The sequence below is a fragment of the Lepisosteus oculatus genome, chromosome 4, assembly GCF_040954835.1.
Source record: "Lepisosteus oculatus isolate fLepOcu1 chromosome 4, fLepOcu1.hap2, whole genome shotgun sequence".
Lineage (NCBI taxonomy): Eukaryota > Metazoa > Chordata > Actinopteri > Semionotiformes > Lepisosteidae > Lepisosteus > Lepisosteus oculatus.
The window spans coordinates 30,480,337-30,501,645 of NC_090699.1; the positions used below are offsets into that span (position 1 = coordinate 30,480,337).

The 21,309-nt window shown below is 41.6% G+C and overlaps 2 protein-coding genes and 1 long non-coding RNA gene across 3 annotated transcripts; 1 reads left to right on the forward strand and 2 right to left on the reverse strand.

Moving 5' to 3' along the window:
* Nucleotides 1-271: 271 nt before the first annotated feature.
* nkx3.3 (NK3 homeobox 3) lies at nucleotides 272-2,756 on the reverse strand. The gene is made up of 2 exons (XM_006630562.3): nucleotides 2,022-2,756; nucleotides 272-1,166 (listed from the first exon to the last, which is right to left on the reverse strand). Exons 1-2 carry the CDS (start codon nucleotides 2,368-2,370, stop codon nucleotides 697-699), a joined length of 819 nt encoding a protein of 272 aa, XP_006630625.1. The 5' UTR covers nucleotides 2,371-2,756; the 3' UTR covers nucleotides 272-696.
* Nucleotides 2,757-7,764: 5,008 nt separating this feature from the next.
* LOC138238414 (uncharacterized) lies at nucleotides 7,765-16,219 on the forward strand. The gene is made up of 2 exons (XR_011189437.1): nucleotides 7,765-7,945; nucleotides 15,968-16,219. It is a non-coding gene; the product is annotated as an uncharacterized lncRNA (long non-coding RNA).
* Nucleotides 16,220-17,434: 1,215 nt separating this feature from the next.
* Nucleotides 17,435-20,818, reverse strand: nkx2.3 (NK2 homeobox 3). Its single transcript, XM_006630433.3, has 2 exons — nucleotides 20,214-20,818; nucleotides 17,435-19,032 (listed from the first exon to the last, which is right to left on the reverse strand). The coding sequence occupies exons 1-2, from the start codon at nucleotides 20,554-20,556 to the stop codon at nucleotides 18,395-18,397; spliced, it is 981 nt and encodes a 326-aa protein (XP_006630496.1). The 5' UTR covers nucleotides 20,557-20,818; the 3' UTR covers nucleotides 17,435-18,394.
* Between the last annotated feature and the right edge of the window lie 491 nt (nucleotides 20,819-21,309).

The window sequence follows — 21,309 nt, forward strand, 5'->3', positions numbered from 1 at the left end:
TAGATTTGTTTTTATTTCTCTTTAATGAAAAATATAGAAACTGGTCACAGAATAGTCAGACCGATAGTCATAGACTATATACAAAACGTTCAATTAATTTTAAGATCTTGCTGTGCAAAGTTAGAGTGTTAGAAAATCACTTACATATTGCTCTTTTATACTTACTGAAGTGCAAATATTCCTTCGGGATGGTTGATTGGGCAAAACAAGTCGTTTAAAAAGTAATTCGAGTCCTTAATTTGGTGTCTCCAGAGAGTATAGGAAACAAAAGTCATGAGGTACTTTTTTATCCATTCTATGCAGAACTACGAGAAACAGCTCACGGAACTTTATCCTTATTATGACCAAGTGTATTACAAAGCTCCTTTTAAATAAATCGTTAGTTACCATTTAACCAGTCAGTAGATAAACTACCACAAAGCTCGGACAATAAAACGTTTTTATGCATTTTGAATTAGGGCTACTATGTCCCAAAAATGTTCAAACGCACTCTAAAACCTAAAAGTCTGCTCAAGTCAGCGGACTGAAGCATAAAGCTTCTCCATCGTGAATCTGACGTCTGGTTGGATATCACAACGCATTTCACTTGCAATAGAAAGCGAGTGATGGAGGATGATGTTCTGAAGATTTCTTGTGTGTTAGTACCGCAGGGTTCACTGAAACGTCTGTCCATCGTCTGCAGCAACAGGAATTATTTTAAAGCGTTCCTCCGCACAGGGAAGTGTTCGACACCCACGGCTGGAAGCAGTACATGTAAGGGTAATATTGGTAGGACTGGTATAGTTGGATGACAGGTGGAAAGAGCAGATCCTCAGCCCTGTACTGTCGCTGGTCATTTTTTACCAAAACTTTCACCGCAACTTTCCTGGCCGCTGTCGGTGTGGAGCTGGCGGCCAGCTCAGCCGCCATTTGGCGCCGTTTCGTTTTGTACCTCCTGTTCTGGAACCAGATCTTCACCTGGGTTTCTGTGAGTTTCAGAGCCCCCGCCAGGTCTGCCCGTTCTGGGCCGGACAGGTACCGCTGGAGACTGAAGCGCCTCTCCAGCTCGTAAACCTGCGCGTGGGAGAAGGCGGCCCGCGAGCGCTTCTTGCCGGGCTGGGCTTGGCCCGCGCCTCGGGTCTCTGACTTGTCCTGACCCTCTGACACGGCGGAGTGCTCCTGGTGTTCTGTAATATCAAAAACAAATACTTTGCGATTATTTCATAGGTTTGGCCAAACCACTTTGTCATGTTTTCACAATTCATCTCTCAAGTGATAACTCCCTAAGCATTTAGAATCTTGTTTATGCCATTATAAAATTCCACTTCTGTCAAAGCTCCGCAGTGTTTCAACTATAAACATAAAACATGTATGAACTGTCATACTTTTAAATATAGTCTCCCGGGTATTTAGTTACTGTTCAATTCAATTGCTTAAAAGCTCTGGTATTTATTGTGTTCTGCCACTTGTACCAAAGGAATCAAATTGACTGTTTTGTTAACTCCATAAAAAAGGGCCAGTGTTCTCTGGCAATGGGTTGTAATACTACAATGGTTTGTAAAAGGGCGTGGAAGGGTGAATTATGGTCAAGGCCTCAAGTATGCTTTAAGCAGGATGTGAATTTTAGAGGCCTTCACTCACCAGGACTTAAAGAATGATAAAAATTAAAATAAAACAAAAGTAGCATTTCAATTCTCATTTCGAAAGTCAAGAAAACGTGAGAGAATGAAATCGGACTGAGCCCAATGAATGTCTTTAATGTTCCTCGAACTTCTCTTTTTGAGACACTGTAAAACGTCTGTTTTATAGTTTTTGTATGATGCATTCGATTATTCTGAATCCAAGAAGATTTGTTGAGGAAAAATACACCTTTAACTGAATTTACCCGTTTGGAAAAGAAAACAAAACGACAGTTTTGTCGTTTCTTTCTATTAACACCCCTATCATAAACAAGAAGGGCGTCCACTGCAATACAACAGTTAGTCCTGAAATACTGCGGCATACTTTTGGACTCAATCCCCAGAAATGCATGTGGCTCCTACCTTTGTATTGATGACAGTCCGAATACACAGGCTCTTCCCCTGTCCACTCCTCGCCACAGGACTGCGGGTCTAACTGAGACGCGCTTTCCGCGCACGGGCTCGGCGGGATCCCAGAGCTTTCCACCGCGCCTCGGCTGTCTCCCCTGCTGTTCCCGACGTGCCGCCCGCTGTAATCCGAGAGGAAGGAATCCGAGCATCTTCGGGTGCCGGCGGCAGCTTCCCCCTGCGCGCCAGCGCTAGCCAACGCGCCGAGCGGCGGCGCTTCCAGAACCACGGCATCGGCAACGCGCTTATCGGGTCCTCGGGTTAGGATGTCATGGATAGAGAATGGATTGCCTCTTTGCGCCATTGATGGACTTTAAGACACTACTTTGCCTCTTTAAAGTTCTGATCAAACTGCAGACTGCTACTAGCAGACCCTATGGACTGGAATAAAAGCATGCGCCTTCATCTAAAAGGCCAGCTCGTACAAAAAAAAAAATAATAATCGGGAGAAAGGTTGATTTGGCAAACTCTCTCTTCTGTTACTGAGTGTGACTTAATTGCAGAAAGATTCGTCCTAGTCCAATCAACAGCCAAAGTGTCAAAACTTTCAAGTCTGTATTAACTCTCCTGCCAACAAAGCAGAGCCCCAGGCTGATTGGTTGCCTGCTAGCCTCAGCTCCGCCCTTAGATCCACCTTTCTGCGAAAAGCCCTTAAAACACTTGTTTTAATTAAGCGCCGCGCCGAGCAGCCAGTTCATAATCTGTTAAGTGTGAATCGCGTAACCAGGGGCGCTGTAGTGTGCTCTGCTGCAGTATTGATTTTGTTCTGCGAGTGGATTTAAGATTCAAGCTCCTTTGTCGACTCCCAATATACACGGTGTACTGTTTCATTTCATAGCAACAATGACAACTATTACAATTAGGCCGCTATATACGAAAGAAAAAAAGTTTCCCACATGACTGAATACATTTGAGTCGGCAGAAAAGTAATTCTTCTCGACAGTCTTGTGTGCAGACCTCAATAAAGTTCATACATAGAGTCGTGGTCTTCATTGAAAAAGGTGTATAATTCGCAGAACTCTCTCGTCGTATATCTTGTAGTTCAGAAAGAAGAATAAAATCAATTCAGTCATAAACCATAAGAGCCTCCGTATACTTTTTAAGCAAATAATATTGGTAAACTGTCAACAACAACAGCAACAACGACAACAATAATAATACTTGAAATAATTGGAAAAACCGTTATGACATGTGTTCTGTGAACAGATCTAGATATTTTAAGTGCTTCATGAGAGATAAGCATCGTAAGGATAAAAGCGGACCAACGGAGCCGTGTCGATAGGAGCGCATTATTGTAATTGTGCTGTCGACAGGTCTTTTCTATTCAGCCTTGGAACACGAACCACTATGCTCAGCGAGACGTGTACGGTGCTGACTAAGACGCCGGCGTTTCTTTATATATAAGAAATGAATAAAATAAACCGATCTTTATTTAGCAAAACCCTGACTTAGACTTAATCAATAGAAAATTGCTTTAACGTTTAGCATCCTAACTGAAATGCAGACCTGCGCTGGAATTCAATACTAACTTCCTGGCTGTCTGTCTCTGGAGTACATCACTAAGTTTCGCTAGGTCTTGGTGTACAGATGCGCAGGTTTTCGTTCCAGCGGAACTTTCAATCAACTATGTGCCATCATATTCTAAATAAAATGTGCCCTTGCCAATTTAGACCATTTTGGAAACACGTTCCAATTAAAAATGATTGTCATCGATATGGTTCAACAAACTAAGGCAAAGTCTGAGCGACTGAGAGCTTAGAGAGCGGTCGTGCAGGACCAGGGTGTAGAAAGCCCAGGTCTGTGTGTCCACTGATTTGCAGCGGTATCTGACAGCAAGTTAATGTACTGTAAACTATAGGTGTTAACGACCTTTGTACATTCAACACGGGAGTTCTGTCAAACTAATGTACTGTACTGGTGAGTGACTCTAAATTAAGTCGCCTGGATCATTAAAAAGGCTTTGAAAGCGCACAGGCTGCAGTCTCACCCTCATCTGGAGCTCAACACGGGGCCTCCTAACACCATTTCCTGGTCCTTTCTTTCTTCTAATTTCGACTTCTACTACGTTTGAACATTTAACTGAACGACTGATTCCGAAGATTACAAATCACGTATAAAACATTATTAGTAACTCAAATAAACCCAAATTGGTCCATTTTAAAAGGTAAGTTAAGGTAAAGTATTCTGCATCTTCTTTTCACGACACAGCACTTTGCCATGAAAGATTGATCTCTAAACTAAAAGTTCAATTACGTAACGGACAGGACCCACCGAAACAATGTTAGAATCCAGTTCCAGGGTCGGACAGACGCACTTTTCTGGTGACCAGTCTGAAACGCAAATGTGTGCCTTGTTTTCCCTTGCTGGACACGGCAAATGTACCGATGCAGGATAGCTTTTTTAAGAACCTGAAAAAGAACAAGGAGTTTTCCACTTTTACGGTTTCTGGTGAAGGTTTTGGGTAGTTAGGGCTTCCCCGTTGTTCTCTCTCAAACCCTATCCACTGATGCGTAAATTCATGTCGTTTATCCCACATCAGAAACATGATTACGTGCAACTGTGCTTTTCTGAAGTCTCATGCCACAGCAGTGTTTTATTACGCTACAGTTTATTGAGGAATTTAAAAATCAGCGGAGTTAAAAATCTGAAGGAGGTGAGCTGGGAGTGTATCCGAAAATGAACATCGGGAAAAGTGAAACGTCAAGTGCACTTTACTGAAAAAAACTTTCACAGATTTTCACACTGTAGCCACCCGAGAAAGAAAAGCCATCAGGGACGTGAACAAGCTCACATAAATGTATTGAAAGTATCGAAGTTCCTGTAAATTATTCAAATGTAATAGCTGAATGTGTTAGTTTGAGTGTAAGAGAAACAGGCAAACAGGAAGATGTGAATAAAATAACTCACAATATGAACTATCCTGAAAGTATGTAAAATAATCCTTTCAGAAACATACATTTCATGTTGCTGTTTCTTTTGCCATAGTAGGCGTAATACGATTTGCAATCTCTGTCACTAAATAGCAAAAAAATATGTAAGATCAAAATTCCATGTAAACTACACACTCATACAATTCTTAAAAATAATTTGTTTAAAAGAGAATGCTGATAAGTCTATGGTGTATTTCATTCAAGTGAGACCAGTAGCATGTTTTTTCATGCTTGAAATTCTGAAGGTGGGAATACTTAGAAATCCTGTGGCCTTCGGGCAAGTTCCACACCAGAACATAATCTCTTTCCTCTTCCAGCCAAATGAGGAGGTACAACCTCGACAATACAAGCATGTGACAGTGTCATTCCACCACGTGGACTTAGACTCCTGCCATTCCTCATACATGCTGAGCAGGAGCGCTGTCATGAGTACACATCTGGATAACGGATGTACTGTACCCAAGGTTCTGTCTATGTTCTCTACAGTCTAGCAGCTATATCGCCCTGCAGCTCACCACTGGCAGCCCACTGAAGCTCAGCAGGTGTGAGGCTGGTCAGTACCTGGATGGTAGACCTTCTGGGAAAAACTAAGGTTACTGCTGGAGGCACCTGCAGTCGGTGTGGGTCCTGATGCCCCAGTATAGTGATGGGGACACTATACTGTAAAAAGGTGCCGACCTTCCGTTTTGATGGACAGTAAAAATCATGGATTAATCATCCCCATCTGAATTGCCTTCATTACTCTGTTCTTCTCCCCACTGATAGCTGGTGTGTGGTGAGTGTACTGGTGCACTTTGGCTGCTGTCACATCATCCAGGTGGGGTTACACATTGGTGGTGGGTGAGAGGAGCCCCGATAACATGTAAAATGCTTTCAAAGGACTGTCCAGAAAAGCACTATTTAAGTGTAAGGAATTATGATGATGAAAGTTCCTGGTTAGCCCTAGATATCCAATAAACTTGACTAAAATAGAAATGCTCCTCACCCTCTTTAACCCCTGTTCCTTTCTCAGACCATTGTTTTTCCAGTAGCAGCTTTATTTGATTAAGTTCCTACACAGAAAGAGAGCTTATTCAACTTATGTTGCATAAGCTCTCATTTATGAAGCTCCATCCATCCTTCCTTTTTCTAACTGGTTTATCCAGCACAGGATCATGGGAGGGCAGGGGCCAAGCCCAGCAAGCAATGGGCGCAAGAGGAGATACATCCTAGATGAGACACCAGTCCATCTCAGGGCACACACACAAACACCGGTAGGTTTTTGGACAGTGGGTTGAAACTGGAGCTCCCACAGAAAACCCATGTGAACCCAAGTATGTTGCCCTTTGCAGATCAGTGAGAGTGAGGGCTTATTAACCTCTCAGGGACATACAAAATCTGCAAAGAAAACGGAGTTACTTGATCATTGTCTTTGTTTAGTTGTTAGGAATGTACTGATTTAAGATCTTAGCTATGATTTGAAAGACATGACAAAATCAGCTTCAGCAACAAATCTAAGTGATTTATGTAAATAAAATGTTACAGCATTTTATTTTCTGGTCTTCTGTCATAGGATTTAGGATGTCACACCACAAATGGCCCTAACTCAGTGCTTTTCACTACCCTATCTATCTCTAAGGCTCTGCTCTTCAGACCTGGGGTCTCTCCTCTTTGAGCAATTAGCCCCTTGGCGATGTTTCATCGGTCACCGACTGAACTGGTGTTAATAACCGATGCTAGGTCTTTTAGTTATGTTTGACAGACTTCATTTAATCCACTTTTCCGCGAGGGCGTCAATTCTGAAAAAGAAATTGATCACACATTTATTTGTTAATGGCAAAATTAGTTATTTAACTGTACTGTACTTCCTATTCGTAGTAAACAGAATTCCAATTCTACCAATTCTAGATCATTCTAAATAGAATTCGTAACGCAGAGGACTCTGAACTCATCAAGCATCGATCTTGCTCATGGAATAAATCAAACCCGCTTACATTACAGCTTGTCAAGTGTCTGCCGTCTAATTTTCTGTTTTTAAAGCATTAGGTTTCTAACATTTAAATGCAATGAATTACATTTTCAGACATTTCACATCGAAACCGGAATTGTAGTTTTTTCAGCTCCCAACACTGTTATCTTGGGCATCACCTTAATGGTTGATGTAATTAAACTTCTGAGCCGCAGAATTTTGTTCCAATTATTTAAAGAAAGGGAGCCGCTATCTTCTGGCAGGCAGATATGGTTGTCATTATAAAAACCTGTTCGAACACATTAGCCGATTAAACAGCCGTCACGAGTAGCGGACACAAAGAGGGAGTGCATAATTTCATGTTTTATAAATAACAGCTGTCGTCCCTGTCCTCGTTATGAGGTGATAATTTCTTGGTGCTGCTGCTTGCCATGTGAAACAGTTTTTCAATGCGTCATGGAGCTGATCCCTTTTGAAGTAGGAACGGCTCTCTGAGCCCCGTGTAACAACAGCAGGTGTGGAGGTCAGCGCCCGCAGCTGCACAGAGCGTCGCGACAAGTTAAAGGATTTCTCTGAAGTACACTTGACATCTCCATTCCTGGAAGCGTCCGAGGTTTTCGTTAGGTTTTCTGGGAGATAAATGTAAACGATTCTTCCGCAAAATAACTTGGCTTGTCAGAAACGCATTGGAAAGCATTAAACCAATGCATTGTTACAGTGCAGCGTTTGTTGTCGCAGATATTACAAACTATAAAGCCGAAATTGTGAGGAACCATGCGTTTGACGAGTATAAACAATATCTGTATATATACGTACGAACAAGCACGTTTCGATGTATTTTAGTCTATAACGAAGATCCGAAATCCCTTGTCGTAACGGTAGTGACGCAATGGGGTGAGAGCTAGGGGCTCTGAGGTCACCCTGCCCGATCCCTCCGCACGGGCAGTGTGTGAGGGATTTTCAAGAGACAGCAGCGTGGGCGTTTCTGCCTCAGGAGCACGGTAAGGACCTGTTTCAAGGAGCCGGGGGCTGTTGTTGAATTACTTTAAACTTTGACTTGTCTGGAAATAAATCCTGTCTTCGTCAGCGTGTTGCGATGAAACGAAGCATTTACTGGCTGATTCCATGATCAAGGTCACCTCACGGGTGAGGGCTGAAAGGAGATTCATGAAGGCGATGTGGCGAGATTTAGCGAGAACGGATTTGAATGCTCATTTTTCGAAAATTACCCTTTGCAGCGTTTAAGAATTGTGTAGGCTAAATTCTCTTGCATCAGTGGACACAATCTATAAAACAAAACAAAACAAAAAAAAGACACAGAGCGCTTGTTTAAAACCAGATATGTTTACTATGACAGGTAAACGCGACTTAAGCCAGTTATTAGTGCTGTTAGAAATCCAAACGCAATCTGAGAAGAAACAAAGTGGATGATGTCAGTATATAATGAAGCAACAGCCCCACCTTGTGGTAATTAGTATGAACGTCTGTGAGCGTACCTTCTAGTCGTATGCTCTAACATTGTCGCGTTTTCATGCAAGTTTAGGACACATGCATGTTTTTATGATATTGATTTATAAAAATATTTTACCATCTTATTTACTACATTTTTCCTCTTGCCATAATGGAACTCTAGTGACATGAGTCTGAGACCCTCTGTCTCTCATCCTTGGGAATATCACTGAAGCGCAATGAAATACTTTCAGACTTTCTCAATCTGAACAAGACTAATACATTTCCATGAATCAGGTCACATACGGAACCACACCAGGATCACGCTGTACGTTTAACAGACAAGACGAACTATGTTAATTGCGCTTAAGCTTAGAAACTCTTTCTTACTTTCCAGCGCAGCTGTAACTTCTGCTTCTTGTTCCTTTACAGCCAGCGCGCTGAGGCAACTCGACACTCCAACTTCTTGTTATCCTCGTGGAATAGATTTTCTTTTACGACTGTTAATGAGTTTTATTCTCGTAGGAGGGAGTGCAACACTTTTAATTGTTTGGGGTTACATGGTGCAACACTATAACACAGCGCTTGACTTGGCTGAGGTCCTGACTAGGTCAGTTTCTGGGCATTTCATCAGTTATATTCCCCTTGAATCGCAGCGTAGGTGCCGCTCTCGCATTCACTGCTAGATGGCAAGAAACTGAATTTAAAATGCACGTTGAACTCTGCAGAATCTGCTTATATCGCAAACAATACAGTATATTGAATACACTTACATTTCGGTGAAACCTTTATTTTGATAAAAACGACATCAATTAATTTGGAAATCGCACTCCGGTTTATCACTGTCCAATGCGATTCTTACGATGGTGTACAAAATCCAGTTTTTTAATGTTGTGCTGTAAGTTTGGATGCTTTTTACTGTCAGAATGGCATAAGGCAAAGAGGAAGCAGACTTCCGGGGGGGAGTGGCCTTTGGGGGCTTATAGTTGTGGGCAGTAATTTTGGAAACTTCAGCATTCTCAAGTCTTTAGAACATAAGAAAGAGTGAAAGGCCTCCTGTCGTTTCTCACCGATTTAGCCTGTTCGGTAGTTAGTAGCTCATTCATCTGATCTCATCCAGCTGTTTCTTGAAACAGGCCGGGGTTTCGACTTCAACAACAGGGCTGGATAGACTGTTCTATACTCCTCCACCCCTGCGTGTAGAGAAGCGCCTCCTGTTCTCAGACTGAATTACAGTTTCACATTGATCCCAGTTGTGCCCTCGTGATGACGTCATTCACCAACATCTCTGGTGGCCAAATGTCTCGATAAGCTGCAGAATGGGTGGGCAATCAGTATCCAGCACTGGGTCAGCCTATTTGATACTTGACTAATTTGTGATAGTGAAAGTATTGACTGTAACAATGAACAGTTGTACTAGTCGTGTCTTACGTTGTATAGTGCACTGGGTGACGTTTTGTTCGGAACATTCAGCTCCTCGAAATTTTAAGGCTGCTAATCTAGAAGCAGAAGAGAGGTTTAATATTCTGGAAATGTATAAACAGTTGAGCACATTTTACACTGCATAGCTTTGAAACTTGTCCCTTGTAATGTGCATTTAAACATTCACAAATAACAAATTGTGTTAAATGAACTATGCGATGCTTTGAGATGCCTTGAGCCTTCACATGAGGGAAAAGGTTTTTTTGTGGTTTATCCCCTAACCTTCAATATGAAGCACACACTTAGGGGCTTTTTAACAGCCTGAGCAGAGCCATAGGATGCCTTATCAATGTTTGTCACCCTGTACAATGACCTTTTTGAAAAACAGAATATTTGAAAGGAAAACTTGCTTCAGCCTTTCTAGAGACTTTCTGACGGCTCGATTTAAAGTCACTCTAGAGGAGATGTATGCTATTACTCTGATATGGTCTGGATAGGTAGGTGATGAACCATTTTCTGTTTTGGCACAAATATTTAAATAAAGGCATAGTTGGACTTTGTGTATTCAAACCTATTCTAAACATACTGTGTGTAATAGTAGTTTGTAACTCAAACAAGTCAGGACCCCGCGTGGGCCAGTATTAGCTTGATTGCTGTATGCTGGATTTTCCCAGAAAGCCCAATGTTTGTTATAGTTTGGCTTGCTAATAGTTATCCTGTAAACTTGTCTGAGGAATAAATATTAAAACAGTTCTAGTTGATAAACGACTCAGCTGTGATCCTGGGAGGTCCCTGGACTCAGTCACTCACTGACAAAAGTTTAAAAAGTGCACTTTTTCAAAGCACAGAAAGGATCATCCGTTAGACGCGGTCTCACTGAGGTGGCGTGCCATCAGTGGGGCAGGGAGAGGGGAGCAGAGTGCCGCCGCAGCCGGATCAGGACAGCACTGCTCCAGAACCTTTAGGCATGTCTGTGACCCCAGCATATGTAATAAGCAGTTAATTACATGTCATAACTGGCATATATAGATAGCATATCAGACTCTTGGAAAAGATTCTTGGCTGACGTTCTGGAAGCTGTTTATGCCAATTACTAGTATATCTGATCCCATTACCCAGCTGAAATTGGACATAGAAACACAAGGTCTGTAGGTCTTCAATCCTTGACTTTCCTCTTTTCTTCCTCTACTGTTAATGCTGTCCGTACCACTTAGTGAAGGGCAAGCTCCTTCATCTGTTTTTGTCCATTAACGCACCAAAGTCAAGACCCACGGAAAGAAAAAAAAAATAATCTTGGAATTGCTTTTGCAAACATTGTTTTGTAAAGTTTTTGTCCACTCGCTTGAACAAACGGCACGTCTGTTTATCTTGCAGGAGAGTGACAAAGCGTGAAATGCTGCTGTTTGTTGCAAATGAATGCCGTTCCTCAGTTACACTCTGGCTCTTTTTCCGGGACACTTGAAAGTGAGATCTCAAGTTAGATATTATTCCAGAAAAAAAAACAATGCAAAATTCTTCTTGTGAATGTTATGACAGTGATACTATTAGTTAACTGTATTCATTTTTCCTCCAGGAAAACCCAAAATTCCTCCTTAATGAACTGTTGCTCAAGTTTCACTTGGGGTTTATTTAGTCTGAGCGCCCTTGCAGTTGTTTGCTGAAAATCTTCATTTTCATACCTTGGATAATGAGTGCTCAAGCTGATCGCAACTCCTACATGCTTAAGACCTAGGGGACAAAGGATTGTTTTCAAACCATTGCAATGGGCTCAGTTTAGCCATGTTTCAGAGGCCTTGTCCAGGGAATTTTATTCCTGGTGACATGCAGTGTTTTAGCAGTTTTGTCTCCAAGTACTAACTTCTGCTGGGGACCGAATGCAGCTGAAAAACCCCTCTTATCCTGGTTGGGTCACACCATCACTTTGGAATATGAAGAATAATCTGTCCCACTGAACCTCTCCCCCAACACACACACTTTCATTCTGTGACCCCTGCCAGACTCTTCAGTCTTTACATCCACAGTCCACACATGTAGGTAGTGTTCAGATGTCTACATGCTTCTGGTGGGTTCAGTTGGTGCTGCTTTTGAGGGCTGAAGGGAAGGTTACTGTTAATGAGAGACTCTGGAACTACCCAAGAGTTTCCTTTAAACTGGCAGCAAGGCAGCAAGTGAAGATGATGGATAAATGATTTGGGAAGAAGTGAAAGAAGTAGTCCTGCCTTTCTCTTCTAAGCAGATCAGGACCACAGATGCAGGCCTACTGAACTAGATCAGTAAAGACTCCTGCAGATGCTCTCAGGGGAAACCTGGTCCCACTCAAGTACCAGATGGGACAGCATTGTCAGTCAGGTTTTATCATCAGGCTCAGACCAAATGACAGTATTATTTCTGTTTATGCTGCAACAATATATTTGTTTCTTTATCTATCCAGATGAGTTTGGGATTTGTCTCCCCAGCCAGAGAAATTCGAGGGGACTGAGATTGTAGCTGATGTATCCATTTCCAAGGAAAAAACAACTGTACAGGATGTGGTTGTGCTAATGTAGTGGAAACATATTAGTGTTTTTTTAAAGAACTCATTAGAATAGTACACAGGCGAGTCTCTCAGACAAATTGCTTTTCTTTTGAATGCTTTAGAGTCAACATTGCAGATTTCAGTAATATGGTTAAAGAGTCTACACTGACTGAGTGGGAAATAACACTACAAACTGTAGAAATTCATAGGTAATGACTGCTTTAAGGTTGCTGAGCATTTTAATTTGAGCAACAGCCATTGCATTGGGTCCTTATTCAATTATATTCATTTATCTGGGATTTTGATAAAGGGATCTGAGCTGGAACTGATTGTTTTGTCCAGGGTTGTTTTAAGAAGCATCACTAATTCGAGCCTCAGTTGCACACTTTAGGAAACGGGGATAAAATACATCTATATTTGTAAACACTGGGGATGAATACTTCCAAAATAAAAATAGCATTTGGCCTGATAACGCAAAGCGATATGGTGGATTGGCTTGTCAGGCACACCTATGTGTGTTTGTCTCTGGAAAAGATTAATTGTCTTTAACCCGTATTTGCAAGTTCCTTTTGTTTTTATTTTAACATCATAAATCCATTACAATTATCGCTAAAATCTAGGAAAGGATATGATTTATACGCGATAAAACATGAGAGAAAGTTCAATTTTGCTGGATATTAAAACAATGAAAAAAAAAGAATTTACAGCAGTATTATAATAGCAACTATCGTTTCTCTATGCGGTCGGTCCTGCGGATTGTGTTGTGCTGTATTCGAACTATAAGAAATGCACAGCTCTGTGGAAACAAAAATAATATCTTTTTTTATGTTACATTAGAAAAACGATACAGTCGCAAAACTATTTGCATTTATTTGCTACTCTTCAAACGCATTTGCTCAAATGATTTTAATGCGTGTACACTTTTAATTCGTGTATACTTTGTTACGGGTTAAACTGGGAATCGCGCACCCGTAGGTGCTTAAGTAGACGTTTCCCATTCCTGGATAGTCTCTATCAGGGCTTTTGTCCTTTATTCCCCTGAAGTGGTTGCCCAGGAGACCTTTTGTTTAAAGTTGTTTTGGGAAACCAAGGAGTCTGTGAGGATACCGGGTGAGTTGCAGGGTTTGGAAGAGATACGGATCTTGGTCCCTACTCCCAGAAACTAGTCAATGCGCTGTGTTGAGGTTGCGTCCCCAGGCATCGCCACCCTGTCGCCATCACTATTTACATATATCAACCACTTGGACCACTTACTCTGACATCAGGTATGTCCTACCGGCAGCGCAGTAGCCAGTGGGAAGGGTACACCTTCGCTATCAGTCGGGGCCAAGCCTTGCTCTGTCTTTGTTTACATTCCAATTAATCTCCATTAATAGGGCTAGTGCATTAGGGAACTGCTGATTGTACACAGACTCAAGTTGTTTTACCCTAACAGGGGATTAGTAAAACGGTTTGTACTATATCCCCTGAGAACCGAGCAGTAGTTGAAAGTTGTTAAAATAAATCCAGATTACTTTGGTGATCGAAGATTAGCCAACAATCTGATTTAGAGGCGTCTCTGCTGGTCTGAGGAGGGGTAAAACCGTCGCGAGTGACAGCACAAGACGCTTTGCTAACCGCTCAATTTGTGTAGGATTCAGTGTTGGAAATTGTGAAGAAACACGCATTGCGAATTACCCTGAACAAATGTTGTAGTTCATCAGTAAACCGTTCTTCTCGACTCCACCAATAAAGATCTTTTACATTGTCCCAGACTCACATTCAAAAACATCTTTTTTTTCCTGACGAACGTTTAATGTTAGTTAAAAACCCCTCAGGATGGCCGAACCCCCATAAATATATTTTTTTCACATTTATCTGTGCATCTGTCCTATTTCGCATTACGTTAGAATGACGTTTATCGGGAATGTCATTTCGAAAGAAATACTAGCATAGTTATTGAGCATAGTAATTACTCAAGCAGCGCTTTACGGTTACGATAAAAAAAAAATAAGCCTGAAAAAAACTTTCCTAAAGAGAATATAATTTTGGAGTTGCAAAATTAAAACTTACAAATAATTTGATTGACTTCTTTGGATCGACATGTACCGTGGCCACCATGTCAAATTAATGCTATTAATAAGAATTTAAAAATTAGTTCAAAAGAAATGGGAAACGCTTAACTCCTGGTGGAACTTTCAGATAGGTCATTCCTATCGGTTTTCAAACACTGTTTTTTTCTCTTGGAATATGTATTTCATCACTTATTTACTAGACTTTTAAAATAATGCCTCTCTTTTAAAAAGCCTGTTTCGACCATATAGATTTCTTAATCCAAAGGCGCACTCAGAGACGGGAAATGGAAAACTTTCATCCCCAAGTATAACGTGTTGAAATGTATTAATAATGAATACCTAGATGTTCAATTGTTTTACTTAAACTACCACGGGAGATGTTCTTATAATATCAGATTTATTGGTCAACAATTCTTACATGTATGCTGTTTTTTTATTTAAATGATCTGAAAAAGAAGTGGACAGTTATGAAACATCACCCAGGCTTGTAGTGTATATTTACTTGTTTTCTGCCATTTCTATAGCAATTGTGTTAACAATTTCTGTTGCAATTTAGAAGTGTACTTAAACGGCAAATCAACTACATCTTTTACAAAGCCTGGAATACATTTTATGTGGACTTCAACAACTCCATGAATTCCATTTTCAAGCAATAGGGTGTACTCTATTTTACCCTAGCATAAATCCGTGGCAGGCGTTTTGGGGTGAGCAAATCCGCGTTCGATTATTATTATTCTTTTAGTTTATGTTGCTTTTATTTTTTTAAAATATTTTAGCCCAATAGACTGCTGTGCCTGCGGAGTTTCTAAAGTGACGGCTCTAGACTGTCTGTTTTATGTCCCCTCTCTATCCGAACTCGTTTTAAACTTTGGCTGTACACTTTCTGCTTTCCGCCGCGCTCCCTGGCCCTTCTTGGTATGCAGGGTCTGTGCTGTCCCGTCGCGTACACGGCTGTCTCGCTGATAATACATTCTATAAGGGAACCCAGCGGCTTCGCCTAGTTTCATTTCTTGACAAAATTATGTTGTGAATGAAGAAAGAAACGCGAATCCATGTAATGTACGCCAGTGCTGTTTCGCACCTTTTTATTTTTGCAAAGACGTTCACCTTCGTGTTTCTGAGTTAAGTTTAATATGTGAGTTTAATATGTCGAATCCGTGCCCTTGTAGCTTATTCTAGTTAAAACAAGCTCGCGTGATCCAGAATCAAGACGTTTGTCTAAACCTGGCCCCGAGAACAAGTGGATACATGTAATTCCGTAAAAAAATTCCACCCAGTACGTGAAAAGACTATTTGTCTAATGTCAAAATGGTCTTGCGACTGTATTTCTGAACCTTATTTTATATACTCGTTACCAAGATATTGTTAGTCGTGTTAGAGGGCATGCACGCGTACTGTAGATGCGGTGGTTGTGAGGTAAACCCGACACTCTGTGCATAAACCCCTTTAAATAATTAAAAATATATATATATTTACAAGAAGATTTATAAAATAATAGGAGTGCCCTATGAGATTTTCTATGCCTTCAGTGTGGTATTTAGAAAAGCTGTTTTTCCTCTTTCATTTTGATATTTGTAAAACAGTTTCTGAGTATCTGCAGTAAGCCACCGGACTGAGAAGCCTCGATGCCGTTCAGGAAAACGGAATGTGACGGTTTCCATGTGTGATGTGTGAAGACACTGGACACAGACCGTCCAGACTGCATCTCCACTGTTATTCATCTCTCTTGAGGGTGTCGCTTGCTACTTCTTCTTCTTTACTGACACCTATATTAATATCGGGAGGCAGAAAATATATTTTCCTCAACAGCCAATAAAACCATGGATTTTTAGAAATCACGGATCGTGTCGTCTTTTTCCTAAACACTTTATAAAAAAGCTTCCAGTCCTGCCTTTTTTTTCCATGAGATGATTTCCGTGCATTCTGCGTCGGTGCAGTGCGGCACAAAACGCACTTTTCATGTAATTCTTCCAGGTTATTAAAAGAAATCTAAAAAGGTGGAGGAGTAACTTGCCCGTATGGTCTTCATTCATTGTGGTTTCTATACCTTGATTCCCTTTCTTTCTCCTGTCCCTCAGAATTTCCCTCAGTTTCAGGGTTCTCCATTTTTTTTTGCAATAGAGAAATGGCTAAACTTGTAGCAATAATGACCCTTCATTCAGACACCAACCTCCCGCTGTAACCTCCAGGCTGCCTGCCCTCGAGGAGCCCCGCAGGAGAGCGCTCCCCCTAATCAGAGCTCCTTTCTCCGTTAACAAAAAGGAGCGAACAAAACTGAACACATTTTATCCATCCTCCTATTAGCCAGCCAGCTAAAATAATGCCCCCGCCTCCGCATCAATGAGGAATATTTAAGGACGTCAATCTAGCAGCTCTTGGGCCCCTTTTGTCTTTACTGAGGACTCAGCCTTCCTACCACACACCTTTTGTTCATGAATCCAATAAAGGCTATTATTCCTACCTTCCAACCCAACTCGAACTGCTTCTTTCAGGGTATTTTAGATGCCTAATCGCGTCCTCAAAGCTCCTCAATGTAGAATAACTTCCTCCTTTCAGAGCACTTGGCACTTGCACAATTAATTCGAGTGTGCCTGGGCTGCCCTTTCTAACTGGCTCCAGCAAGACATTTTTTGTAAATCGCAAGAGGCTAACAAAGCGAAAATCGCTCGCAACCAGCGCCCAAATAGCTCTTCATAAAGAATTCAGAGCTGGGGAAGAGGGTTTATCTGTGATTTAACACTTCCTGATGTGAACGGAGGAGTGAATCTACGAACAAACGTTCTGCCGTCATTTGGGATCGTGTATCAGAAATATCTGATCGCGGGGACCGCAGCACGTGACCGATATTCGTGCTTTATTGTTTTTTTGCGGGGAGAGGCGAAAATGAGAAAGCGAACCTGGTTTTTGTATCCGTAGTAAAGACGAGCTTCCTCATAACAGACATTAAAATGGCACAGTATAGCACCTGCTTATGTCAGATTGTAGTGGGATTATCTTCTTCAACAAATGGTGTGATCAGGAAACATAAAATACATTTCCTGAGACGCATATTCATCAAAAACATACTTTAATAAAGATATGGCAGCTTCACATAAGTAAAACATTGCACCTCAAAAATTTATTAGATTCCATTCTTTTAAAAGCAGGGCGTTTTATACAAACTTGGGAGTTCCTTCTTACCATGAGCAAATACATTCGAACATGCTATGTACAGATCCAATACAATTGGTCTTCATATTGGATTTAGAAATTTTCGTTGAGATTATGCGTTAAGGAACCACAAACTAGCAAACTCACAGTTCAGTGGTACACTCCATACCATAGTTATTGGGAGGAATAACAACCTGTTAAATATCGGTGAGAGCAGACATCTTTTAAGGGTTATATTTTCTCATGCCAAATATATCAAAAACATAGTTTTGAAAACGAGTGTTCGTGACAAGTGGCCTTAAGTCCTCAGAAAGGATAATTTTGCGTCCAGTGGAAACAAACATCTGGGATTTCTCCGGAAAACGAAGAGGTATCTGAATTTCCTGGGACGTAATCCGTTTTTCGGCACACTGGTTTCTCGTGTTTTAATGACCTCTCATCGCAGGGGTCGCGAGGGTCTTGTTCAGTTTACAGAAATCCGACGTGAGTTCAACTTGGCTACCAAAGCATATAAGTAGTGCAGTTAATACTGTTTTCGTACAGGAATCGTTTAGGCTCCAGTGGTAACTTTACTCGAGAATAACAAAAAAATAGTTCATTTTAATGGCTAAAAAGTAATACATTATGGGAATTGTACATTGGGCAGCGTTCTAGTGTTAAGATATAGGAAAACGTGAACATTCCTTGCTGTCTCGGAGATAACTGCAGTACTGTAACACTACTGTCATTTTTTTTTTATTTAGATCCCCACTTCGACAACGAAGTTTTGTTTTTCTTGGTAAATGTGTTATTTCCATCACAAGTGAACAACGACACCAGCAAAACGCGTAATGGCTCTGACGTCCTGCTGCAGGGTTTCGCTACCAAGCTCGGATGCCCTGCAGTGTTCCTTGGCACGGCGAGACCGCGGTTCCCTGGTGCGTCTGAGGCTGGGATGAACTGCTGAGGCTGGCAATATTACCGAGGTTCATGTTCATAAACGCGTTGGCAGTCGTGGTAGGAGGGAGAGCAGGGATGCTGGAATATGTACAGCTGTAACTGGAGTTATACGCAGGATTGCTGTAGGTATAAGCAGGGTAGCCGTTATAAGTGTAAGGGTTCGCCCCCACCGTGTACGGCGCGTTGTAGTTCTGCGATCCTCCTAAACAGGGCTTGCCATCCCGGACCAGCACGGGCACCGCCACACGTCTGGGCGGCGGCGGGTGGTGGTGACCTGCCATTTCCAGCGATTTGTCCTGGCGCTGCCGTTTACATTTATACCGCCGGTTCTGGAACCAGATTTTGACCTGCGTGGAGGTGAGTTTCAGAGTGCTGGCTAAGTGTTCCCTCTCCGGCGCCGAGAGGTATCTCTGCTGTTTGAACCGCCTCTCCAGCTCGAACACCTGGGCCTGCGAGAAGAGAACTCGCGGTTTCCGCCTCGTCCTCTGCTTCTGCGGCCGCTCCGAGTCCGAGTGTCGGCTGTCGTCGCATTCCTGAGACTTTGTGATACTGCAGCTTTCTGTAAAATTAGACACAGTTGGTACAGAACTGTGTTTAGCAACTGTCTTCGCAATTTTAAAAAACTCACAAGACGTAAACCATTGGCTGTACATACGTAGATTTTATAGGCCTACTGACAAAAAAACATTTTTCTTCATAAAATTAAATTAAAAAGCTATTGTTATTAATGAATGTAAAGGGTAAAGTGAGTATGATGTAAAACTCGGATAACTCAGTGCTAAATAGTCCCTATTAAAGTACCTGTCGTTAATTTAAGATGTTTTTTAATATATATATATATCAACCTCCAACAAAACATTCGAGCTGTTAATTACGTTATAAGGCTCTACTGTAAATATTCTTGGAGTTCAAATCAGAAGATTTGAAGAGATGAAAAGCGCAAAACGTGTTCATTCTGGGTATAGTGTGTATTCTACTTTTCGAAACATTTCACTGATTATTTTTATTGCTGTTGCGTGTTAATTGTTATAAGAACTGTTAGTAGCTCAAACAGTAAAAATCGGTTTCTTGAGACCTATCAGCACATATTATATTTATGGACGCTCTGTGAATCCCATGTCATTTGTCTTGAATTTGAAGTCCTTTTAAGGAAAGAATTTCCACCTTTATGCGGTGGTTAGCTTTAATTATATTTAGTCTGCATTAGGTAATATTTTAAAAATGCAATTTAAATCGTCGCTCATATAGGTCTGCACGCAATTAGTTATTGCAATAACGTTTTAAACTAGTCCTGGAATTTATTTAAAATCAAGGTGGAAAATAACCCCAAAATTCTTACATCGCAATAGATTACGTTTTTTACGTATTCAAATAGGAGGCAAGTAAGTGATTTATTTAAATCCTTTCAATTAATACTTTTATTTGGATCTATAGCTTAGTCTTTTTGAACATTTTAATGGATTAAATAGTCGCAGGGCAAAACATCACTTACCCTGTGGTTTGTCTTCAGTTCTTTTGTGCTATAACATGCATACTTATATACGCGGAAGGGTGAGCCCACAGCAATTTAGACAGCCTATATAAAATACGCCAAAACGCTAAGAATTACTACCAGGGTATTTCTGGCAATTTTACAAATTATAAGATGTGAACAACAATGCGATTCGGAAAAAAAAGACAGAAAATGGCATGAAAGAAGCCCGGTGAAAGGGGAGTGAAAGGTGAGGAGAATGAACTCACTGGTCTCCTGCTCCTCCAGGTCGCCCTCCAGTTTGGTGTCCGCCGAGTGTCCTAGCGCCGCCTGAACGTACAGCTCCGGAGAGATGCTGGCCTCCCCGTGGCTGTCCCGTACCGACAGCGAGTTCAGGAAGGACATTTTCTCCTCGCCGTCCGAGAAGCTGGGGCTCTCCCCGGCAGCCAGCATGCAGGACGGCGACTGGAAGTGCGGCGGCGGCTGAACCTCCTGGTGCAAGTGCGCATGGGGGTGTTCTAGGTGCAGGGCTTGGTGCTGCTGAGACTGTTGCTCCAGGTTTAGTATGTCTTTGACAGAGAAAGGTGTAGAAGTGACTGGGCTTGGAAGCATTCTCAAAATCCTGCGCAATCACATCAAGGAAATTAACCCCGCTGGTGAGGAGTTACGAAGAAGAACCCCTTTAGGAAATTTCATACGAGGGCTGCCAATGTATCCATTCTTCTTTTTAGAGAAAAGATACTCTTCGACTGCTCTTGTCGACTGCTTAGCTCGCTTCCATGCATTCAGAGGAGGACTGGCGTGCTTCTTGTGACAGCCAATGCCTGCAGCTGGAGTCTGTTTTTGAGACTGGGGGCACAGAGAGGCAAAGCTCTCCGCGTGAGCGGTGATGTCACTGCGCGGGCGGGGCGAGCTGGGTGAGTGACGTCCGAGAAGGCAGCTCCGATATTGGGGGGGCGGGTGGGGTGGGCAGAAGTCTCCTCTCAGTCTCCCCCACGATAAAAATCAATGTTTTATCACAGAATGGTGACATAAAAGCAGAGCAACCGCAGGGAGGATTATTATTATTATTATTATTATTATTATTATTATTATTATTATTATTATTATTATTATTATTATTTATGACAATACCATTACCTCTACTACATTGCTATGTTTGATATCAAGCACTGACCAGGAAAAAAAAGCAGAAGAGCGGAAAAAGCGTAGAAGCATTCCGAGTATTAAGACATGAATTGTGTTATTTTAAATCAGATAGTCAGTGGGGCATCTTTAACATTATAGCCTGATTTAGCATCTTTCTTGAACCCTCATTTTATTCCTTTATCTTTCACGAAGCGTCTGATCATGAGCATCATACAT